This window comes from Pongo pygmaeus, chromosome 13 (assembly GCF_028885625.2).
Source record: "Pongo pygmaeus isolate AG05252 chromosome 13, NHGRI_mPonPyg2-v2.0_pri, whole genome shotgun sequence".
NCBI lineage: Eukaryota > Metazoa > Chordata > Mammalia > Primates > Hominidae > Pongo > Pongo pygmaeus.
In genome coordinates, this window is record NC_072386.2 from 87,202,019 (window position 1) to 87,227,317 (window position 25,299).

The following is a 25,299-nucleotide window of genomic DNA, read 5'->3' on the forward strand; positions in this document are numbered from 1 at the left end:
CTGGTTTATGGTTTAGTTCAGATCCTCTATTTCCTTTTGACCTTCTTTCTTATCTATTGTTTCACTCACTATTGAAAGAGGGGAGTTGAAGTCCACTAAGAGCTATCAAAGTAGATTGCTTTTACAATTTGTATTTTTCAAATGTGATTGTTGTGATACCTCCTCCTTTTTCTTATTAAATCATGACCTGTCCTTAAAGCCCACATTGTCCAGAGAGAAGGCAGTTACAAGTCATTGTTGACAAGGCAATACAAAGTGACAAGAGACACTAGGAAAGTGGTAAAAGATAAGATCAAAGTTGGTAAGAGGGGCAGTAAATGACTTTGGGGCAAGGACTGTTACCATTAATGGAGGGAACTGTCATATTCTAAAGAATATTGCATGTTTCTAAGGAAATAAGGGTTTCCTGAGGGTGCAACTTATTTGGTGTGAAATGGATTAGGGCATGGCTTGCAGATTCATGCCACAGATGTCAGGCAGGTTACATCAATGAGGCAAAGGGGAAAAAGACTGATCACTAGCTGGCTCCAGTGAGGACTGAGACATTGGTATATTGGTTTGGAGCATTTAATTTAGTGCATCTGAACATCAAGTAAGAGAAGAGTAAACCATAATCACGTATGCTGAAGGTATGTACAAGGTTGTCGTCATTTCAATCCTTTTGGCTCATTAAATATTTCTTTTTTTTTTTTAAAGAGCGTAGCCTCTTCACCCTTGCCATTTGAGGGATTATTGAATTGTTAGGCATGCATGCATTGGAGACATCTGGTGAATAAGGAACTAAATGAGGATAGGAAGGCTTCATTAGTTAGCGATGACATTACCCATTCTGAACCTGTCACTGAGTCCCAGCATATCTGATTAGTCAAATTTATTTGGCGGATATCTTTTGCCAAGAAATCAGGCCAGCCAGTTTCCTAGTTTAAGTATCAATGGGTCAGTCAGCTGATGTGTAAGCTAGTTATACAGTTCTGTCAGTGCTCCTTAGAATACTGGAAGATCACTAAAATAGCCAATTGGCCAGGCAGGCTGTTGGTACTTGAAGACTGTGCAATCTGACAAGAAAACAAATTTCTCTCCCATTATAAAAGGCTACCCTAGTACAAGGACAGAAGATACTATTTCTTCTGGAGTTCTGGGAAGACATTTAATATGAAAAGGTATCAGAGAAGACAAACATAGAGGCAGGAAGTCACATGAAGGTGTTATACCCCTTCTTTCAGGGTAACATGTCTCTCCAAGGGCAAAGATATCTGAATGTAACAAAAAACTTTTCTCTTTTGAACTGTCAGAAGGGTTATTTGGAGAGTAAAAAGGAGGGGAACTATTGTTCAAATGGATTAACGTGATGATGCCCAGATTTTCTTTGCACGCCCATCTGGTTGATCTTGGAAATAGGATTTTACATTATTGTTTTGCAAAATTGCTTCGACTGGTACTTACAAAGTATTTGTGTGGAAGCAAAGCAAAAAAAAAAAAAGGTTATACTCTATAGTACTAATAAACTGATTAAATGTGTAGACATAACTTTGAACTGGGAATCTCAATTTATTGAAAATACATGTTTTGGTTGACAAAGATCTGAAGAACAGTTCTGTACACTTCTGAAGATTAATAACAAGTTTTAAAAATTTATAAAATACCCGTGAATAGGGAACTCATAGCAATATTTTACCTATTTATAATAAATTAATCACCTCAAAAGATAACTTGGAACATCAAAAGGAAAAATGTTCAGATTTCACTTTGATAACTGTACCTTCAGCAAGTATTTCTGAGTGCCTAATATGAAGAGGGACTGTTTCATGTGTTTGAGATACACTGTGAATAAAACAGACAAAAATTCCTGCCTTGTTTTCTATCTTTATTAGCTTGAAGGCCCTTAGTGGGTGGGCAGACAGAAAATCAGCTCCTCCAGAGTCTCTAGATGAGGCATCCATCTGCTAGAGTAAAAGACCATGAGTTGCTAAGGAGATCAACCAGGCAGGGAGAGGGAGCATACATGACTAGAGCACAGACCATGGTCTCCAGTTGGTGATGTATTGTATGGAAAGGTATCCTGTGGGCCGCCCTCTGCTAAGGGACAGCAGGTGAAGCCTGAGTCCCCAGTCATGGGGCTTTGCCACCTGGCCTCCCAGTGACTCAGGCCACCTGGGTGGTGAATCAGTTCCACCCTACAGGGTTCCTGATCCATAATACCAAACCCTATCATAATCCTCAAATATCCTATTTAAAAGGGGCAGGGAGAGAGAGATTCTAAATATTTTCTTTCAGAAAGTGTATGAGTAAAAAAAATTTTAAAGAAAGACTTGCTTTATATTACGAAGTATTACAAAAACAGAGTAAACAGTGATGTTTTGATTCTCGGACTAACTGGTCCTAATAGGTACTAACTGGGCTTGTGTAGCTTGTGTACCATTAATCTTCCTGTCATATCTGCTTCTCTCCAGGGGTAACCTTATGTTCTCCTATTGTCAATGCATTTTCTTGGTAAGGCTGCTGGCAGTTCTACAGTTACAATGTAACTGGCCTATGATATTCTATTTCGTAAGATGTATTCTTTTTCCAGACTTGATTCAATTATCCTTCTGTGAAAAATTCAATAGCAGGCCAGAAAGATGGGTATTATAGTTCCTATACATGCCAGTCCTATTCACAAAATGATGTTACTAAAATATCAGAACGTTTAATCAGTCATATGCACTATCTTTACAAATGACAATTTAGTATATAAAGATATTTAAAATCAGTGGGAAAAAGGTGAATTAATCAATGGCATATGAAGTACTGGCTGTTTATCCAGAAGGAAAAAAGTTTTGTAAATTCTTATATCCAGTGACATCAATGGAAGCATCAGATAAAGAGACCTTTATTTTGTACAGTACATGGTACTTTTACAGTACCATGTACTTTTACCATGTCACCCAGTGTGACATGGGTGATTTTTTGCCATACCAATAAAATGATGGATCCAGGTAGCAATGGTCACAAAATCTGGATGGAGAAAGCTGTCAGCAGCTTGATTCCAGTCAGTCTTAAAATAGTCTCTTATTATGGGCATCTACTTGAGCAACCCAGATGGTTGTACTAAGCAGCTGTGACTTTTATGTCCACTGTACAAAGAATGAAAGGGTGCTTTTTAATCTGTAATTTCCAATTAGAATATCAAATATCTAGGCCACATCCAGAGCCCAAGGCTTAACAAAAATGTAACAAGGTTCCTGAAATGGAGTATTGGCCAGAGCTGAGAACATCCTTCTGCTCTTTCCACTGAGAGGAGTGACCGCTTCACTTTGGGTTTGTTAATGGCACTGAGTTTGAACACACAGAGGATCCTAGTAGTTTCAGTTGGTGAAACCATCAGTGAGCCAGGCCCAATTACAGTAACCTCTATGAATTGAGGGCTCTACTAAGCCAGCAACTTTGCTTCGTTCTGGAAAGAGGTGATACATTATTTCCCTTCTAAGAGACAGCTACTACTATTGCCTATACAGCTGACATACTGTGGGGCCAGGACAGCTGCTTTCCTGAATGCTCCATTTTCATTCCACAAGTGAGGCTTGCTGGGTCCTTTTCATTTTGTTAGTTGTTGAGTCCAAGATGACAAACTCCCAAACTGGAATTTTAGGTCAGAGCCCTCTACCCAGGGAAGAGATATCCAATGTGTAAAAGAGCCCAAGAGTAAACCAAAAAACAGCTGCTTTTCAGAAGGGGTGGACCTGGTACCCTTGTCAGGGAACCAAGTCAATCCCCTGTCCCCCAGCTCCCAAGCGCTGCCCCCTTTTGCCAGAAGTTTCAACCCACAAAATCACCACAGAGACTTGAAGCCCAAAATGATCAGAGCTGTTGGACCTCAGAGGTTATCTTTACATACAATTATTCCTGATTAGAATTCTATGACTTATGCGAATTACAGGGAATTAGAATTCTCTCTATAATTTATGGGAATTAATCCCTACTATACTTTCAGATGTAAACATAACTGTAGTACACTCCACTGGCCCAAAGTACCTCACCCATAAGGTTATTACATTTGTTTGCCTTCCCATTGCCAAACCCCATTAGCTAAATCTGGGTGTCCTCTACCCCCACAGGAACTAGTAAGATGTTGCCTTGGGCATGGATTCAATAAAGCCATATAAATCGGAGTCCCTCCCCTCCTTGGAGGTTTCCCATAATACTTGGGTGGGTGCCAATGGCCTTTGGAGCCAGGGAAAACTCCTCCTTAAAGCAGATATAGCTGGGGTATATGGAGGTGTCAGGAGGTGTGGAGGAAGTACCTCTGTGCAATTCAGCAAGGCACAATTAACGTTGAACTGCACAGTGGCTGCTCACCATTCAGCCAAAAGACTTTTAGGTTCATGCAAAGCCCTGTATCAGGTGGTACTATCAATTTCATTACATTGAAAGGATGTCTTTTCCACATTTCTCTGATCATATTTGAGGTTCTCCTTGACTCTGTAGCCTCCTAATAAGGTTTGTGCTCTCTGATTGATTTAAGCCTGGCTTACACAGAAGCTTTCTGCCTTCCTAGCACAAGATAACTAAATTATGTGTAGAAACAAATAGACTCAAACATGTAAAAGTTCAACAGAATACAGTAGTCCCTGCTTAACTACAAGGAATGCTCTCCAAGAATCCCAAGTTGATGTTTGAAACCACGGGTATACTGAACCCTGCATATACTATATTTTTTTCCTACATATACACATGCCTATGATAGTTTAATTTATAAATTAGGCACAGCAAGAGATTAAGGACTAATAATAAAATGGAATAATTACAACAACATGCCAGAACTGCTCTTGCAATTTGAGGCCATTATTTAGAAAAACAAGGGTTACTTGAATACAAGCACTGCCATACCCTGACAGGTGATCTGATAACTCAAATGCCAAGTAAGTGACTAACTGGCAGATAGTATATACACTGTGGATATGCTAGACTAAGGAATGATCCAATAACCCTCATGGGAGAGCAGGAGGGCATGAGACTTCATCACACTACTCAGAATCGGGTACAGTTTAAAATGTAGGAATTGTTTATTTCTGGATCCATTTAATAACTTTAAAGTGCAGTCGACCATGGTTAATGGAAATTGCATAAAGTGAAAATGCAGATAAGGGGGGACTACTGTATAAGCTTAAATTTTGCTCACATAATGTTCAACTGGGAAAGACACAGAAGAGGAGAATTTTGCTACGTATATTCATTCAGGCACAGACTTCTTTATCTTGTACCATGCCACATTAAAGCATGGCACCAAGTTTGTCCTAGAAATAATATCCATTTTGTTGTGACAGGGCCCTGGTAATTTGTTAGGGAAGTCTCTTATGTTTCAGACTGGGATGTGATATACATCATGGACATCCACATCTTAGTAGCCAGTCACAAAGACCCACCTGGATGAAAAGGAGACTGGGAAATTTGGACTATGTGCCTGGAGTAAAATGAAATTGGTGCTGGTGAAGAGCTTACCAGCTTGTGTGATGTGTGGGAGCTATCTAATAGGGTATGACTTCATTCAGGCCTATCCATAGTACTCTGAAAACAGAAGCCTGTGTGAATTCTTTGATACACTCTGAAGGTTGCCTTTTGGACACAATTCTTCCTGCATTCATCTTCATCTGGTTTCTTTCCTATGTGAATTCTCTGATTCACAGTGAGGGTTTACTTCTGGGACTGTCTTCTTACATTCACTACCCTCAATTCGTTTTTTGTGTATCTCTGATATCAAATGGGGTATTCCTTTTGTCAAAAGGATTTTCTAGTTATTACATCAATAGGGATTCCCCTCTCCCTGAATTTTCTGGTATAAGCTTAGGGTTGACTTCTTACATAATTTCCCATATTCACTGCATTCATAAGATTTCTCCCTACTGTGAGTCCTTTGATGTATTCTGAGGTTTGATTTCTGGCCAAAAGTTTTCCCACATTTATTACACTGAAAGGGTTTCTCCCCTGTGTGAATTCTCTGATGATCACTAAGGATTGCTTTCCGGACAAATTTTTTCCCACATTCATTACATTTAAATGGTTTCTCCCCAGTGTGAATTCTTTGATGCACTCTGAGGGTTGATGTCCGGGCAAAAGTTTTCCCACATTCGTTACATTTGAATGGTTTCTCTCCTGTGTGAGTTTTCTGATGTTGAATGAGATGATCTTTTCGCCAGAAGGATTTTTCACATTCATTACACTGGTAAGTTTTCTCCCCAGTGTGAGTTCTCTGATGTATTCTGAGGTTTGACTTCTGGCCAAATGTTTTTCCACATTCATTGCATCGAAAGGATTTCTCCCCTGTGTGAATTCTGTGATGATCTCTGAGGGTGGACTTCTGAACAAAAGTTTTCCCACATTCACTACATTCATAGGGTTTTTCTCCTGTGTGAATTCTTTGATGTCCCCTGAGGGTTGACTTCTGGACAAATGTTTTTCCACATTCATTACATTTATAGGGTTTTTCTGCTGTATGAATTCTCTGATGAGTACTGAGGTGTGACTTCTGGGAGAAAGTTTTTCCACATTCACTACATTCAAATGGTTTCTCTCCTGTGTGAGTTCTCTGATGTTGAATGAGATGTCCTTTCTGACAGAAGGATTTCCCACATTCATTACATTTATAGGGTTTTATCATTGAGTGACTTCTCTGGCGAACTCTGTGAACCGACGTCTGGTAGGATTTCTTATTTTCATGATATTCAGAGGATTTAACCCAAGTCTGTGTTCTGTCACTACTTACCAATGGGTTCTCTTCTGTGACAGTTGTTTGAGGATCAGTGAGGTGTGCCTTTCTGTTGAAATTATTTCCACTTGAATTTAATTCATAATTTTTTATACCCACGTTAAGTTTATTATATTCCTCCACAGGTGACTTCTCAAAGGATCTCCCACATTGATTAAGATGCAGGTGTTTCTTCCCTGTGCCAGTTCTCCTGTGGTCAAAGAGAGTTTTCTTATCACAATTTTTCCTAAATTCATCATCTTTACAGGATGTTTCTCCTGTGTGAGGACTCTTATGTTTAACACAGTTAGCCTTATCATTAAAGGCTTTTCCAATTTTATTACATTCAAAAGCTTGCTCCAAAGTTTGAAACTTTGGATGCTTGGGAAGATTTTCATTATAATTGAGAGCTTTCATGTTTTTATTATGTTCATAAAATTTCTCTCCAGTCTGAGTTTTTTCAAAGTTAATTTTGAAAGGTGAATTCTCACATACATTACCGCAACCTATTTTCTTTGTTGAATAGTTTCTATTATTAATGATAAATTCAGAAATACTTTGCAAATTCACTTCCCATGAGTCGCATTTGCAGGACATTTTTGTTGAAGCAACAGCAGCTACATGCAGAGTAAATGGTTTCCCCAAAACTTTCTCTTCCTCTGTAGGCAATGTTTTATTATTGATACATATTGCTTGCTGCAAGTGTTTGTCTTTGATTTTCTTGTTCTGCTTGATCAGGTCATCACCTCTGTAATCTTCTAAAACAGAAATATTGAAAACATCTTATGACTCTTACATCTTCTGTGGGTAGGGCTTATCAATATACAGCCTATGTTGCACCTAATTATTTGATTTATCAAGATTAAATAATTTAGATGTATGTGTGTGTAAATATATATATCTCAGACCACCCTCCTTTAAAAAATAATATTGATATAGTGCAAATGGGAGAGGAAACTGGTAATGAATACATATTTTGCATGTGATTAGTAAGATTTTCCTAACTGGGTAGATAGAGGAAAGAAAATAAAACTTAAGCATTCTATAGGGGTAGTTATTTTAGGGAGCAGGAAAAACAGAATGGGATAAATACAACAAAAACTCTAAATGTAAGTAGTATAACAAGGAAAATCAGGAGATAACAGGAATTTTGGAATAGACTCAACGGGGAAGGGGTTTAGAAGCTGAAAGTAAATTACAGTCTAGGTCTTGACATTATCTAGATTATAATGGTTAGAATAGTCTATTGTCTATATTCTTACAATTTGATATTCCTCATCAATTCAACATCAAATTAAATTTATAACAGCACCAACTCCTTTATGATTAAATGAAAAAGTTTATAGCTCTAACCTGTCTTATGGTTGTGATTCATAGAAATACAAGCAAGTATAAAATTGTTGAAAATAAAATCCATTCATGCAACTAACTTAGATGCACTGCTCCATTCTGGCTGTCATAGTGTTGATTTATTCCATCAGAACTAAGCACTAAGTGAACCTGATCATCCCATCCTAAGTTTCCACATTTCAATCTGACATGAGGGGTACAATTTTAAATAGGGTATCACAAAAAGTTTTACTGTGAAAATGACATTTAAGGGAGGTCTGGATTCTTTATGCATTCTAAATGCCTATCCTTGACAGGTCATATTGCAAATATCATCTGCCACTTCTCGCTTACCTCTTAACATTTTATTAAGCATGAAACAATAATATATCTGCATAAAACTTTCATGTGCAACTTAATGCTATTAAGTGACCACTCATGGAATCAGAAACCATGTCATGAAACACAAATGGCTCTGCAAAAATCCCTGTTTACCTATGCTTAGAATTCACCAGTCTCCTAGTATTTATGTAATAATTTCCTTGATTTTCTTCATAGTTTTATCACCAATATATGAATTCCTAAAAATGTAGTTGAATTTTGCCTGCTTCTGACCTTTACATAAATATAGCCATATATGCATATTTTTTGATTTCTTTTAATATTGTTTGTAATCAGTGTACAAGATTTTATGTGGCTGTATAATTTTTCCTTAAAGAATACAACTGTTTCTCCATTCTACTGTTGATGAGCACTATTTTTGCCAAACAAACAATACTGCCATTAATATTCTTTTATGTATTCCAGAGAACATAATCATATCTTTTTGTCAGTCATAGAAAAGGAATTACTTGGCTACAAGATATGCAAAAGTTTACCTTGATTAGAAAACATTGTGGTGGGATGCAAAGGCACAAAAATGATACAATGGACTTTGGAGACTTGGGGTGGGAGAAGGGTGGGAAGGGGGAGTGGGAAAAAAGACTACAAATTGGGTGCAGTGTATACTGCTTGGGTGATGGGTGCATCAAAATCTCAGAAATCACCGCTAAAGAACTTACTCATGTAATCAAATACCACCTGTTTCCCCCAAAACCTGTGGAAATTAAAAAAAAAAAAAAAAAAAAAAAAAAGAGGCCAGGCGCAGTGGCTCATGCCTGTAATCCCAGCACTTTGGGAGCCTGAGGCAGGCAGATCACAAGGTCAGGAGATCAAGACCATCCTGGCTAACATGGTAAACCCTGTCTCTACTAAAAATACAAAAAATTAGCTGGGCGTGGTGACGGGCACCTGTAGCACCAGCTACTCGGGAGGCTGAGGCGGGAGGCTGAGGCAAGAGAATGGCGTGAACCTGGGAGGTGGAGCTTGCAGTGAGCTGAGATTGCACCACTGCACTCCAGCCTGAGCGACAGAGGGAGACTCTGTCTCAAAAAAAAAAAAAAAAAGAAAAAAAAAGAAAACATCCTCCTGATACCACAGTAGTTTTACCAGTTTATATTTCCAATCAGTGGATAAGGGTGTCTAACATTCCATATCCTCACTAAGACTTGGCATTGCCATATTTGTAAACTCGCTTCATATCTGTTATTTCACCGCATATCTCACTTCATATATTATTTTGTGCTCCATGAAAACTAATGAGATTGAACACATTTTCAAAGATTTACTGGCCATACATATTAAAAAGTTCTTGTTCAATGTTTTTGCCCATTTTACATCTGGGTTGCCTATCTTTTCCCACAATGACTTGCAGAAGTTCTTTACATTTTCAGGAAGCATATCCTTTCTAAGTTATTTGCACTACATACATATTATGCTAGTCGGTGGCTTGTCTTTTTCACCCCTTGAATAATACATTTTATTAACAAATTTCTTACTTTTAATGGAATCAACTTTATTAATCATTTTCTTTTAACTGCTGCTTTTTGTGCCTTTAGGCTAAGAAAAGTCTTGCAATATTTAGGTGTTCACCCCTAAAGTGACCCGGAGTCTAACCACTCCTGCAGAATTATATCTACTACTGCTCAGTAACTCACTTGGGTGACTCTGGTTTGAGAATTCCTCCTCTGAGAACCAAGGCTCTTCTCCTTGCTCCAACTTGAAGATCACCTCTGGTTTGAAATGGCAGTACCCTGTTAATAAAACACAATCGAGGACTTAGACCAGATATATGAGATTTTAGTCTCCAAAAGTGGAAGAAAATACAGCTTTGGAAGCAGTATCCTGAAAGTGCTCCTTTGCATTTATCACTGGGAGTTGACAACACATTCTTTCTAGTCCTCGACAGGGCATAGTTACTTTGGAATCCTGAATGAAAAGCCTAAATAACATTAAACTTTAAGTAAATTGTTCACATGGATTGGCACTTAAAAAAGAAATACCTTCTATATGGAGTTACAAGGGTAAGTTATGTTTACATGCTTACCCACTGAGACGAGGTTGCTGTAGTTCTCCAGCATCACATCTCTGTACAGATTCTTCTGAACAGGGGCCATTTGCTGCCACTCCTCCTGGGTGAATTCTATAGTCACGTCCTTGAATGACACTGATGCCTGTTAACAGTACATTTCTATTCAATCTGAAGGGTTCAGAATTAGATGATGTAGAAAATACTCATGAAAACAATTCTTATCAGGTTTAACTCTAAAAAGCTTAAACGAATATAAAGGATGCCTATTTTGAATCTAATTTTATCTTTTATACTTTGAAGGTATTAAATTGGTAAAAGCTTTTATAGGAGAGGTGCAGTGGCTCATGCCTGTAATCCCAGCACTTCGGGAGACCAAGGTGGGAGGACTGCTTGAGCCCAGGAGTTCAAGATCAGACTGGGCCACACAGCAAGGTCCTGTCTCTACAAAAAATTTAAAAAATTATCCAGGTATGGTGGTATGTGCCTGTAGTCCCAGCTACTTGGGAGGCTGAGGCAGGAGGATTGCTTGAGCCCAGGAGGTTGAGGCTGCAGTGAGCCATGATCACACCACTGTATACCAGCCTTGGTGACAGAGCAAGACCTTGTCTCAAAGAAAATGTTTATAAATGATCTATATATGAGTTATATACATATACTATAAATAGATACATTAGTAAAACTTTTCTTTTTTTTTAATTCTTATTTTTGTAGCCAAAAAATGTAAATAAGCTTCCTACAATTTTTATTCCATCCCAACAGACTACCCTGGCCATACATCATGGCAGGAGTCAGCAAATTATGGCCTTTGGGCCAAATCTGGCTTGCCAGTTTTTTGTGTATGTGTGGTAAAGACAGGGTCTTGCTATGTTGCCTAGGCTAATCTTGAACTCCTGGCCTCAAGTGATCCTCCCACCTTGGCCTCCAAAAGCTCTGGGATTATAAGTGTGAGTCACTGTACCTGGCCACTTGCCGCTTTTTAAATGAAGTCAGTTGGCACACAGGCACACCCAATCATGTTGCATTGTTTATGGCTGTTTTTGTGCTGAAATAGCACTGAGAAGTTCCATCAGAGACCTTATGATTGTCAAAATTGAAAATATTTCTTACTTGCCTTTATAGAAAAAAATGTACCATTCTCTGGACTAAATAATCATATTAAAGAAAAGATAAAGTATAATACAACAACAAAGGAAACATATATATAGGGATTATGTAGATTGAAAGTAAAAGGATGGAAAAAGATATACCATATAATCAAAACCAAAAGATAGTTGATATGATTGCATTACTATCCTATACAGTAGATTTTAAGGTAAGAAAGAGGTATAAAAAATGAGTAACAGGCCGGGTGTGATGGCTCATGCCTGTAATCCTAGCACTTTGGGAGGCCGAGGCAGGCAGATCACGAGGTCAGGAGTTCGAGACCAGCCTGACCAACGTGGTGAAACTCCATCTCTATTAAAAATACAAAAATTAGCCAGGCATGGTGGTGAGTGCCTGTAATCCTAGCTACTCAGGAGGCTGAGGCAGGAGAATCGTTTGGACCTGGGAGGCAGAGGTTGCAGTGAGCTGAGATCGCGCCACTGCACTCCAGCCTGGGTGACAGAGTGAGATTCTTGTCTCAACAACAACAACAACAAAAAACTGAGTAACAATTTGTAATGACAAAACAGTCCTTTCAATAGAAGATACAACAAATCGAAATTGCTATGCACCTGACAAACATAGCATCCAAATTGCATTTCTTATTATTCACGGATTACGTATTTGTAAATTCACACACTAAAATTATTTGCAACCTCAAAATCAACACTTGCAGTTATTTTGCAGTCATTTGTGGACATCTACAGGAAGGTAAAAAATTTGAATTGCCTGACCTACATGTTCCCAGGTGAGGCTCAACAAGGTGATCTGCTTTCTTGTTTCAGCTCTGATACTGTAAATAAGTGTCTACTTCTCAGTCTATTTTGCGTCATATTTACTGCATTTTTGTGCTTTTTCTTGATGATTTCACTTTTTCTTTTTTTTTTTTGAGACAGAGTCTTGCTCTGTTGCCAGGCTGGAGTGCAGCGATGCGATCTCGGCTCACTGCAACCTCCGCCTCCCAGGTTCAAGCAATTCTCCTGCCTCAGCCTCCCGAGTAGGTGGGACTACAGGCACGCGCCACCACACCCAGCTAATTTTGTATTTTTAGTAGAGATGGGGTTTCACCATGTTGGCCACGATGGTCTCCATCTCCTGACCTCGTGATCTGCCCACCTCGGCCTCCCAAAGTGCTGGGATTACAGACGTGAGCCACCGTGCCCGGCCGATGATTTCACTTTTTAAATGGCCTATATGTATAGCAGTTATGTGCTGTCTAGTGTGCCTATGTGCAAGAAGCCTGTGATATGTCTCATGGAGAAAATATCTATGTTAGAGATTCATTCGGGCATTAGTTATGGTGTTGTTGGCCATTAGTTCAATCATTATAAACCAACAATATTAAATAAGGTGTCTTTATGCAGAAAGACACACAAAAAGATTATGTACTGACTGGCTGACAAAAATGTGACTAGAGGCTTAACCCCGTATTTCTCCTCTGAGTAATGGTTCAGTATTTATTAGTTCAGTGTTTGTAGTGACTTTTTGGAACATTACTACTGAGAATTATGAGAACTGACTGTATTATAAACAAAAGTTGACAGAAATGAGATATCAATCTACAATTTTAATTAGTGATTTTAATGTAACTCTCCCAGTAACTCACAGAAAAGCAGATTAAGAAAAACCAACAGGGATACAGAACAGGAGTCAGTGAACTACAGCACAAGGGTCAAATCCAGCTCACCACTACTGTTTTTTTTTTTTTTTTTTTTGTAAATGAAAAATACCACCACTACCAATTTTTTTTTTTGGTAAATAAAGTTTTCTTGGAACACAGCCACATTCATTTGTTTATGTATTATCTATGGCTGCTTAACACTACAGCCGCAGAGTTTGGTAGATGCAACAGAGACTGTATCTCTCACAAAGCCTACTATCTGACATTTACAGAAAAAGTTTTCTGACCACTGATATAGAAGATTGAAAAGACATAATTAACCAACCTGACTGACATATATAGGATAACCTCTGCATAACATAATTCTCTGGTTTCCTTTGCACATTTAAAAAAAAAGGACAGTCCATCTCACTAAATTACAAAAAATTACAATCATACAGCGTAGCTTTAGATCTTAGAGATGTAGAGAGCTGATAAAAGCAACGCTAACATCCTTACAAGAACATAGCTGGGAAAACAGAAAATTAGTATCTTTTTTTCAAACTATTAGGAGAGAGATAGGCACCTGCAGGGAGAATCAGGATGTGCTCATTTGCTTACTGGAACAGACGCTACTCAACTCCATCTAATACAATTAGGAAGATAAAACTAGAAAAATTTAACCTGCTAAAGGCAAATGTGTACTAGTTTGAGTGTGTGAAGTCCCTGGGGTCCATACACATAGGTGGATTTTCACCTTGCTACAGGATCAAAGGGAAAATCAAAAAAGAAATGAGGCTGGGCACAGTGGCTCACGCCTATAATTCCAGCACTTTGGGAAGCTGAGGCAGGCGAATCACTTGAGGTCAGGAGTTCGAGACCAGCCTAGCCAACATGGTGAAACCCTGTCTCCACTAAAAATAGAAAAATTAGCCAGGTGTGGTGGTGTGTGCCCATAATCCCAGCTACTCGGGTGTCTGAGGCAGGAGAATTGCTTGAACCCGGGAGGTGGAGGTTGCAGTGAGCTGATATCGCACCACTGCACTCCAGCCTGGGTGACAGAGCGAGACTCCGTCTCAAAAAAACAAAACAAAACAAAACAAATCCCCAAGACCCAGAAATTAGAAAATACATTGAGATTACTCACAATGAATACACAAAATACCAAAATGCATGAGATGCAGCTAAGGCAGTGCTAAGCATGACATTTATAGCTGTAACACCTATATTAAAAATGATCCCAAATCAGCATCCTAATTGTATACTTTAAGGAACTAAATGAGGTGGGGACCTTACTACTAACCTTACAAAAATAAAAAAGACAATAAAGAATACAGTGAACTGTATAGCAACAAATTACATAACCGAGGTGAAGTGGACAAATTCCTAGAAACACACAAACCACCAAAATGGACTCAAAAAGAAACAGAACATCCGAACAGACCGATATAAGACTGAATCAGTAATCCAAATCCTCCCAACAAAGAAAGGCTCAAGACCAACTGTCGGTCTTTAAATGTTTGGTGAATTCTACCAAACGTTTAAAGAAAAACTAACACCAATCCTTCTCTAATTCTTCCAAAAATAGAAGACAAGTGAACATTTCCTAACTCATTCTATGAGTTACCTTGAACCAAAGCCAGATAAAAAGAATCACCCAAAAACTATGATATATATCCTTTCTGAATATGTGTGCAGAAGTTTTCAACAAAATACTAGCAAACCAAATCTTGCAACAAATAAAAAGTACTATACACCATGACCAAGTACAATTTATTTCCAGGAATGCAAGGTGGCTCACCATAAGAAAATAAATCAGTGTAATATATCACAATAATAAAATGAAGAAAACAAATCACATGATCATCTCAACTGATGCAGAAAAAGCATTTGACAAAAATATGCTTTCATGATAAAAACAAACATTTAACATAGTAGGACTAGAATAGAACTGCTGCAACACAATAAAAAGCATTTCTGAAAAACCACAGCTAACATAATACGCTAGGCTAAAAAACAAGAAGGTTTCTTCCAAATATCAGGAATAAGACAGGGATGCCTGCTTTCATCATTTCTATTCATTATACTGGAAGTTCTAGCTAGAGGAAATAGGTAAGACAAAAATGCATCCAAATTGGAAAGAAAAAAGTAAAACTATCTCTATTCTCAAAGACCATGAGATTTAATATATGGAAAAGACTAAGGAAGCCACAAAAAACTACTAGAGCCAATAAATGAATTCAGCAAAATTGTAGGATACAAGATGAACACACAAGAATCATTTCTCTCTCTAAATACTAGCAATGAATAATAAAAAAGAAAACAATTCCACTTACAACAGAACAAAAAATAATAAAATAATAGGAATAAATTTAACCAAGAAGGTACATGACTTATATGTGAACACTAGAAAACATTGCTAGAAGAAATCAGAAGACCCAAATAAATGGAAAGACACCTTGTGTTCATGAATTGGAAGATTTAATATTGTTAAGATGACAATACTCCCAAAAGTGATATACAGATTCAGTGAAATCTATATCAAAATCCTAATGACCTTTCTGCAGAAATGTTGAACCTACAATTTATATGAAATTGCAAGGGACCCTGAATAGTCAAAACAATCTAGGAAAAAAAGAAAAAAATTTGGATTACATTTCCTGATTTAAAAACTTTATTATAAAGCAACAGTAATCAAGAGAGTGTGGTACTGGCATAAATACAGACATACAGATCCACAGAATAGCACTGAGAGCCCAGAAATAAACCCATACGTTGACCATTTATTAGGAAAAAAATAGTTTTCAACAGATGATGCTGGGATAACTGAATCTCATCAAAATAATGAAGTTGGACTCCTACCTTATACCGTATTTTTAAATTGCCTCAAAATAGCCAGGCGTGGTGCCTCACACCTGTAATCCCAGCACTTTGAGAGGCTGAGGCAGACAGATCACTTGAGATCAGGAGTTCATGACCAGCCTAGTCAACATGGTGAAACTCTGTCTCTACTGAAAAAATATAAAAATTACCCGGGTATTGTGGTGCATGCCTGTAATTCCAGCTACTCGGGAGGCTGAGGTGGGAGAATCACTTGAACCTGGGGGACAGACGTTGCAGTGAGCCAAGATCGTGCCATTGGACTCCAGCCTGGGCAACAGAACAAGATTCCGTCTCAAAAAAAAAAAAAAAAAAAAAAAAAAAGAAAATTGGCCTTAAAAGGGATCAAAGACCTAAATATAAGAGTTTAACTGTGTGACTCTTAGATGAAATCAGGAGTAAACCTTTATGACCTTGGATTTGGCAATGACTTCCTGGATATGATACCAAAGAAAAAAAATTGGACTTCATCACAATTAAACTTTTGTGCAAAGGATACCATCAAGATAGTGAAAAGAACCTACAGAATAGGAGAAAATATTCACAAATACTACATTTAATAAATGTCTAGTAGCCAGAATACAAAAGAACTCTTATAACTGAACAACAAAATGTGTAATCCAAAATGGGCAAAGGACTTGGATAGACATTTCTCCAAAGATGATAAACAAATAGCAATAAGTGCATGAAAAGATGTTGCATGTCATTAATGAAGGAAATGCAAATCAAAGTCAAATGATACCACCTCACACCCACTAGGATGTCCATAATTTTAAAAAAAGGGAAAATAACAAGTGGTTTTAATGATGTGGAGAAAGTGGAACCCTAATACACTGCTGGCGAGAATGTAAAATGTAAAATGGTGCAGCCACTGTGGAAAACAGTTTGGCAGCTACCAAAAAAGATAAGTCAAGAGTTACCATATGAGTCAGAAGTTCCTTTTCTAGGATTAGTCCCAAGAGAAAACAGGTGTCCAAACAAAAACTTGTACATGAATGTTAATAGCAGCACTAGTCATAACAGTCAAAAGGGAGAAACAATCCAAATGCTCATCAGTTGAATGAATAAACAATGTGGTATATCCACACAATGGAATATTATTCAGTCATAAAAAGGAATGATGTACTGATATACAACATGGATGAACCTTGAAAACAGTATGCTAAGTAAAAAGGATAGTCACAAAGGGCCAGGTGTGGCGGCTCACACCTGTAATCCCAGCACTTTGGGAGGCTGAGGTGGGCGGATCACCTGAGGTCAGGAGCTCAAGACCACCCTGGCCAACATGGTGACACCCTGTGTCTACTAAAAAAAAAAAATAGAAAAATTAGCCAGGCATGACGGTGGGTGCCTGTAATCCCAGCTACTTGGGAGGCTGAGGCAGGAGAACTGCTTGAACCTGAGGGGGCGGATGTTGCAGTGAGCTGAGATCGTGCCATTGCAATCCAGCCTGGGCGACAAGAGCAAAACTCTGTCTCAAAAAAAAAATATATATATATATAGAAATAGTCACAAAGATCACATATTATATGACTTCACTTATTAGAAATGTCCAGAATAGCCAAACATATAGAAACAGAACACAGATTACTTGTTGTTTAGGGCTGAGATTGTGTATGTCAGGATGGGGGATGATAGCTAAATGATATGGAATTTCTTTTTGAAGTGATGAAAACATTCTAAAATTGATTGTGGTAATGACTGCACAACTCTACAAATATACTAAAAACCACAAAATTGTACACTTTAAAAGTGTGAATTATATGGTATGTGAATTGTATCTCCATAAAGCTGTTAAAAATAAAGGACACTAGAATAAGTAGCATGATTTGGATTTTCTATATCCTGTTAAAGAAACTGAGTTCATGAGCAAAAACCAGGCATAAGAAAAACTCCAAGGCTAGACTACCTCACGGGTATATTTTTCCAAACATTTAAGGATGAAATAACAGCAATCTTAAACTCATTCAGAGAACACAAAATGAATAACTGTTTCCAAACTCATTTTTTGAGAATATAATGTTGACGCCAAAATGTGACATGACATGACAGAAAAACTGCAAGCCAGTATCTTTCCATTAATGTAGACACAAAAATATTAATTGAAATATTAACAAATTGAATCCAGAAATAACTTAAAGTGATAGCACTACCTTATCATGTGGGAATTATCCCAGGAATGCAAGGTTGGTTAAACATTGATAAATCTATCAATATAATTCACCTCTTTAACAGACTAAAGGGATAAAATAATATGATTATCTCACTAGAAGCAAGAATAGCCATCTGACAAAATACTCATGCATGATTAAAAAAAACTCAGGAAACTAAAAATAAAAAAGGGAACTTCCTTATTCTAATTAAGGACGTATACAAAAAACAGGTAGTTAAAATAAGACTCAATGGTGAAATACTGAGTACCCCTCAGGTGAGGTATAAGACAAGGATTTCTATTATCACCATTTGTACTAAACATTTTACTGGAAGTCCTAGCAGTAAGGCTAAAAAGAAATTAAAGATATAAAAACTGTAAAGGAAGAAGTAAAATTGTCTTTATTGCAAAAAAAAATTTTGTACATTTAAAATCCAAAAGAATCCACAGATAAGCTATTAGAATGAGTGAATTTTGTAAAATGCCTAGGTGTAAGATCAATACTAAAAAAATCCATCGTATTTTAATAAACTAACAATAAACTGGAAAATGACATTTAAAATGCAGTATCATTTGTGCTATTATCAAAATAGATCAAATACCTAGGAATAAATCTAATAAAAGATGTGAAAGACTTCACCTCTACTCTGAAAAACTTTCCATCAGGATTTTCTGTGAAAATTGATAAAACTTCCATGAACATGAAAAGGACCTAATATAGTAAATAAATTCACAAAATTCGTGACTTACTATAAAGCAACAGTAATTATGACAGTGAAGTACTAGCAAAAAGATAAAATAATTGGACCAAAGGCAGAAAATATACAGTCTATATTAGACCTGCATACAAGTCACTTGACTGACAAAAAACAGCTGCAATTCAGTTGACAGAAGATGGTCTGTCTAACAAATGGTGCTAGAGCAACTGGATATCCATATGGAAATATGAACCTTGACACTCACCTTTTACCAAACACAAAAGCTACCTCTATGTAGATCAAGCTAAAATAAACAAGTATGTAGTAACAATATAGGAGAATATCTGTATGATCTTAGAGTAGGGAAAGAGCTTTCAAATATGATACACAAGGATCTGCCATTAAAGAAAAGACGATCTGACCTTTATTAAATGTAAAAACTTTGTTGTCAAAGATATTATTTAAAAAATGAATAGGCAAGCCACAGAATCCAAGAACATTAGTAATGCACACATGGCAAAAAACATTTACTGAAAATATTGAAATAATTCCTACTTAAAAAAAGCAAATAACCCAATTAAAACAGAGTTGAATAGGTACTTTATATATTACATAAAAAGAAAGGATGTCTAAATGGCCAAAACACAAACAATGGTGCCCAACATTAGTATTTACCATAGAAAAGCAGATTATAAATTTTGATGAGATACCACACTATACAGCCACCAAAATGGCTAAAAACAAAAAGATTGATAAAAACAAGTGTTGCTCAGAATCTGGTACAGCCAGAATGCTAGTGGGAATGTAAACTGATTCAACCACTTAGGCAAGCTACTTGCAGTATGTATTAAAACTGAACATATGTTTATTCTATGAACCAGCAATTCCATTTCTAAGTATATCCCAAAAGCAATGAGGACATACCCAAAGACACAAAAGAATATTCACAGCAGCCTTATTCCTGATAGCCTCAAACAGGAAAAACAAATGAAAAAATGCACTAAGAGAATGAGGAAATAAATTATGGTGTATTCAGACAATGAAATACAGCCCAGTGATAAAAGGGAAATATTAAGATACAGAGCAAAACATTCCCTTGAAAACTGTAAAAGAATACACTTTGTATGATTCTACTGGTATCATATTCAAAAATGAATTTATCTTTTTTCCCTAACATATGAGGTCAGAATAGTGGTTGCTCTGTAGAGGGGAGCAGTGGTGTTATCTTAATCTGGGTACTAAATTACATGAATTTACATATGTAAAAATCCATCCAGTTACACACTTCAGAGTACACTTTACTGGTATTAAAACTGCATCTCAGTTAAAGAACTAAGTTTTTAAAAGGAAAAGAGTGCATACAAGAGAAACAAAAATTTAGCAAAATATATATAGTTGGTAATTTGGGAAGATGGGAACATATTTATTATATTATTTCTTTGTATCTTTCTATATTTGAACAATTTCTCAATTCCTTACAGGAAAAGGAAATTTGGACATAGACTCATACAGAGGAAAGATGATGTGAGGACAGACATCTAAGCCACGGAACAAGGCCCTTCCCTCACAGCTCTCAGAAGGAACCAAACCTGTTGACATCTGTTTCTTTTTTTTTTTTTTTTTTTTTGAGATGGAGTCTCACTCTGTCGCCCAGGCTGGAGTGCAGTAGCATGATCTCAGCTCACTGCAACGTCCACCTCCCAGGTTCAAGCAATTCTCCTGCCTCAGCCTCCCGAGTAGCTGGGATTACAGGCACCCGCCACCATGCCAGGCTAATTTTTATATTTTTAGTAGAGACAGGGTTTCACCCTGTTGGCCAGGCTGGTCTCGAACTCCTGACTTCAAGTGATCTGCTCTCCTTGGCCTCCCAAAGTGCTGGGATCACAGGCGTGAGCCACTGCACCCGGCCCCTGTTGACGTCTTGATCTCAGACTTCACCTGGCCCCTGATGACATCTTGATCTCAGACTTCTGGCCTCCAGAATGGTGGGAAAATAAATTGCTGTTTAATCTACCCAGTCTATGGTTCTTTATTATAGCAGCCCTAGCAAACTAATAACTAAGGCTCTAACCTTTATCTCCCTCCCCTGTCTTATTATTCCCTAAGAGGAAGTCCAAATTGCAATGGGCAAAGATTCTTACTGGACCTTGCATGCCTTGTTTAGCCTGCTCTCAAAATGCAGTAATCTCCTGTACTGCAACAATGAAAACCTTACCCATTTTTCAGGACAAAATCCTTTTAAACTCTCCACCTCTGATCAACAGAGCCTACACCATCAATCTGTCCTTTCTTTGAGTCTGTCTACCTGAACCTGTTTCCCTTACCTGAAAAACTGTATTAATAAAAGCCTGAGTTTGGCACTAAGCCATCTACTTCCACTGAGGAAAAAGCAGAAGCAACATACTGCATTTATTTCAAGGCTGTTATGAGAAAGATTTGCACTGACACATGAAGACCAACAAAGACATTTTCCCTGACTTTGATAACTTTAGATTCCATGAGGAATCAGCCTGGTTTAAGCTTCTCATCAATGCAAATCTGTAAAAAAATACTGTCTGTCTGGCTCTCTGCCATGGCTATCAGAAAGAATGAAAACTGCAGTTCCATTTTGGAAAATCTATAACATCAGGGGACCTCCATCTTTCCACATGCCAATGCTGCTGTGCTACTGCCCTGCTTTTCTATATATTCCTTGAATGATTTTGATCCATTTCTACATTTCCATATTAATATGTGGACCCTTAAACACCTATGAAATCCACGATGAAAAAGGTATTAGTAATTAACTCACCTGAGATATGTTCATTTTCTGCTGCTCCTGAAAGAGTGTGGAGAACCGTAAAGGATAACCTGCGGGTGAGGAAGGAGTCATGAGAGATCTGGGCAGCCTCTATCTTGCTTGCCTACCAATGTCATCACACCAGCTGGGGAAAAAGGCCTCTCTACAAAAAATGTTCCTTTGACCCTTGAGAAGGGACAGGAAGCACTACACAGAAAGCACCTCCTGAATATGTGCATCTTTAATGTGATCATGTGGATGAACCCTTGCTGTGTGTGGGGTTTTTTTTTTTTTTTTTTTTTTTTTGAGACAGGATCTGGCTCTGTTGCCCAGGCTGGAGTGCAGTGGTGTGATCTCAGTTCACTGCAACTTCTGCCTCCTGGGTTCATGCGATTCTCCTGTCTCAGCCTCCTGAGTTGCTGGGACCAAAGGCATCCACCACTACGCCCGGCTAATTTTTGTATTTTTTGTAGAAACGGGGTTTCGCCATGTAGCTTAGGCTGGTCTCGAACTCCTGACCTCAAACAATCTGCCCGCCTTGGCCTCCCAAAATGCTGGGATTGCAGGGGTGAGCCACCAGGCCTGGCCCCTTGCTGTTTCTCATCAGGCGATTGTAGACTATTTTCCTATTGATTTATTTAAAATGTCTTTTTTGACTAACAACTAAAACAGAATTAACATTAATATTCTGTTAATATTATTTACACCAATAGAAAACACAAAACTGAAAAAAAGGAGATGCTGAAAGACAGACTATTTTAAAATATTTTTGTACTAACTTATAGTTTCTCAAAAGACTTTCGATAAGACACTTCTTGTGACTCACCTGTGACAGAGCGAACAGCACTGTGCTTTGCTCCAAGCTCTGTCCTGAGTGACCATGGACAAACTGTTCATCCTAGGTTCAATACTTTTTAAGGTTTTAAAAGAGTCAGAAATATAAATCCTTTCCTGTATTGTCATTTTTGTGATTCTACAGGTTCAGGATAGAGGCAACCTTAGTAAATTTCTAGATGCTACGTGTGATGGATGTTGTGTGAGAGTGACTCAGAATCTGGAAAGAGTGAGGCAAGAATGAAGAAAATGGGGGCTCTATGAGGACGATTAGAGACAATTTCCTCAGCCCTGGCTGATTATGCCTTCCTTGAAGACCATGGAGAAAAGCCCTCCAGTAATGTGGCTTTTCCTGTGCAGTCTGACAGTCACCCATCCCTCTCAACCCCAGCTTACCACCTTCTGCAAGTTGGCCCACAGCGTTCAGTGTCACACAATCTGTGATGGCTTCTGGATGTGGCGACATCACCAAGTCTGGTGCTCTCTGGGCAAGGGGATGAAGAACTGCTGCTGGTTGGGCAAATCAAGACCTGCTCCTCTCTGGGTTCTTCTGCATCTGTTTGGAAGCCCTGGTGAGGAGGTCTCTGTTCTGTCAGAGGGCAGTTCTTCGGTGGGACTCCTGTTCCTGGGGCTCCCTCCTTCCTGCAACATAAAGAGCTGCTTTGCTCCAGAGAAGCTGGGGCTGAGGCCTGGGTAACAAATTCATTTTAGTTGAAACTTTCGTGGAAAGCAGTGTTCGTGAAGAACACAACTTCCAGCACAACTTACATTTTGGGCTGGATAATTCCCTGACATAAGGAGTGGTCCCGTGCATTGTAGGATGTTTAGGAGCATTTCTAAACATGCACTAGACACTAGGACACCCCTTCTCCCTGTTGTAACAATCAGAAACGTCTCCAGGCCAGGCGTGGTGGCTCACGCCTGTAATCCCAGGACTGTGGGAGGCCAAGGCGGGTGGATCACCTGAGGTCAGGAGTTCAAGATAAGCCTGGCCAATATGGTGAAACCCCACCTCTACTAAAAATACAAAAAATTAGCTGGGCATGGCGGTGCATGCTTGTAATTCCAGCTGAGATTACAAACTGGGAGGCTGGGGCAGCAGAATCAGTTGAACCTGGGAGGTGAAGGTTGCAGTGAGCCAAGATCACACCACTGCACTCCAGCCTGGACGACAGAGAGAAACTCAGTCCCCCCTCCCCCCAACAAAAAAAGTCTCCGACATTTCCAAAGTTCCCTGGGGAGCAAAATCCTCCTGGTGAAGAACTGACCTAAGGCCTTAAACCTGATTCTCTTGGCATTCATTAGAACCCTGCTATCCATGACTACAGCCTCCAATCACATCAACTCCTGAGCACTGGAAATGTGGCTAGGGCCACTTGTTGAAATACCATTTTGGATACACTGAGAAAACCAGTGTGTTCTTAAAATTAATTTCATGTTTTAGATTTTCATGTAGCTACTGGTTTAACATTTAAAATTACGTATGTGACTCATCTTCACTGCCCTAGAATATCAGACTGACTTCTAAAGACAGAGACAGCAGGGACAGCACAGGAGGTGGCAGGGGCCTCAGTCTAACCCAGAGGCTCTGGAGACATCCCAGAAACCCCACAACAAATACACTTGCCACATAGTAAGATTCTGTCCACGCTGACTTCACAATCATTGTTCTGGGGTTTTGGGGACAATCACTCACCTAGTGCTGTGAAGGCTGCAATGCTGGGTTAGGTAGGTAGGCCATTACAAACAGCCTGATTCGGGGAGTAAAGTGTTTATTTATTGACATCCAAGCTCTCTCATCCTTTGTGAGCTTGGCTCTATCTTTTCACCCCTCCTTCTTCATTTTTAATGATATAAATAGGGTGGTTGTGAGAATTAAATGAAATACTACATGAAAAGAACAAAGTGTCTTCCAAATATAACGGGAATCAACATTTACATGCTGCTTAGTAACTAGCGCTTAGCTAAATGCTTTACAGGGGATGGCTTACCTCTGAACGACACAAAGCAGTTTTTACTAATATCCTCATCTTCAAACGCTCAAGTGACAGAGCCAAAATTCACCAGGTCCTTCTAGCTCCTAGGCTCGGGCTCTCACCGCAGACCCACGGGCCGTACGCGCTTTGTGGCAGGTTCATGGTCAATACAATAAACGCGCATTCCTTTCCTGAAGCCAGCACCGCGTTTTCCGACGCCTGCCTGCATTCTGGCACCCACACCTCCGCCCGCACCGAGCGTCTTCCAACTAGGACTCAGCCCCACCTAACGCCCCGGGAGCCCGCCCCCACCGGCCCGTCTCAGGCTGAGGTCCCGGGCCGACCCAGGCACAGGGAGCAGAGGGCCTGCTTTGGGCGAGTTCCCGGGACGTCACGTTCCGCCCCCTGGACACTAGCCCATCCCTCCCTGCAGGTCCGCAATCCGCGTGGAGGCCCGACGCTCTCACCTGAGCTGCGAACCCTCTGCAGCCGCAAACACTGACCGGGAGAAGCCGGAAAGTGGGACTGACTGCACATGCGCAGACGAAAACGCAGCATATCCGTTCCCAGCATGCTGCGCTGTAACCCATAACATCCAAGACTACATTTCATATGCAGTACGGCGCCAGCCCTCACTGTTTTTGTTTTTCCCCCAAGATTTATGGAGTAATAACATGGATGGTCCTGATAATTGGAGCCCGGGTTCTGTCAGAGCCCCAGAGGTTGTGGGTTAGACTTGAAGACAACAGCAAATGCAGCGTGTGGTTGCAGAAAGCA

General features: G+C 39.0%; 1 protein-coding gene across 4 annotated transcripts; it reads right to left on the bottom strand.

The window, feature by feature from the left end:
• Window positions 1-1,528: 1,528 nt before the first annotated feature.
• ZNF510 (zinc finger protein 510) lies at window positions 1,529-24,664 on the bottom strand. 4 transcript variants are annotated; one of them, XM_063649735.1, is made up of 6 exons: window positions 24,538-24,664; window positions 22,946-23,188; window positions 21,725-21,783; window positions 10,476-10,602; window positions 10,087-10,182; window positions 1,529-7,479 (listed from the first exon to the last, which is right to left on the bottom strand). In XM_063649735.1, the coding sequence occupies exons 2-6, from the start codon at window positions 23,010-23,012 to the stop codon at window positions 5,780-5,782; spliced, it is 2,049 nt and encodes a 682-aa protein (XP_063505805.1). In that variant the 5' UTR covers window positions 23,013-23,188; window positions 24,538-24,664; the 3' UTR covers window positions 1,529-5,779. The 4 variants fall into 4 exon arrangements, with proteins under 4 accessions (XP_063505805.1, XP_054358900.1, XP_054358899.1 ...); XM_054502925.2 differs by having other exon boundaries at window positions 1,529-7,476; window positions 22,943-23,188; XM_054502924.2 differs by having other exon boundaries at window positions 22,943-23,188.
• Window positions 24,665-25,299: the final 635 nt, after the last annotated feature.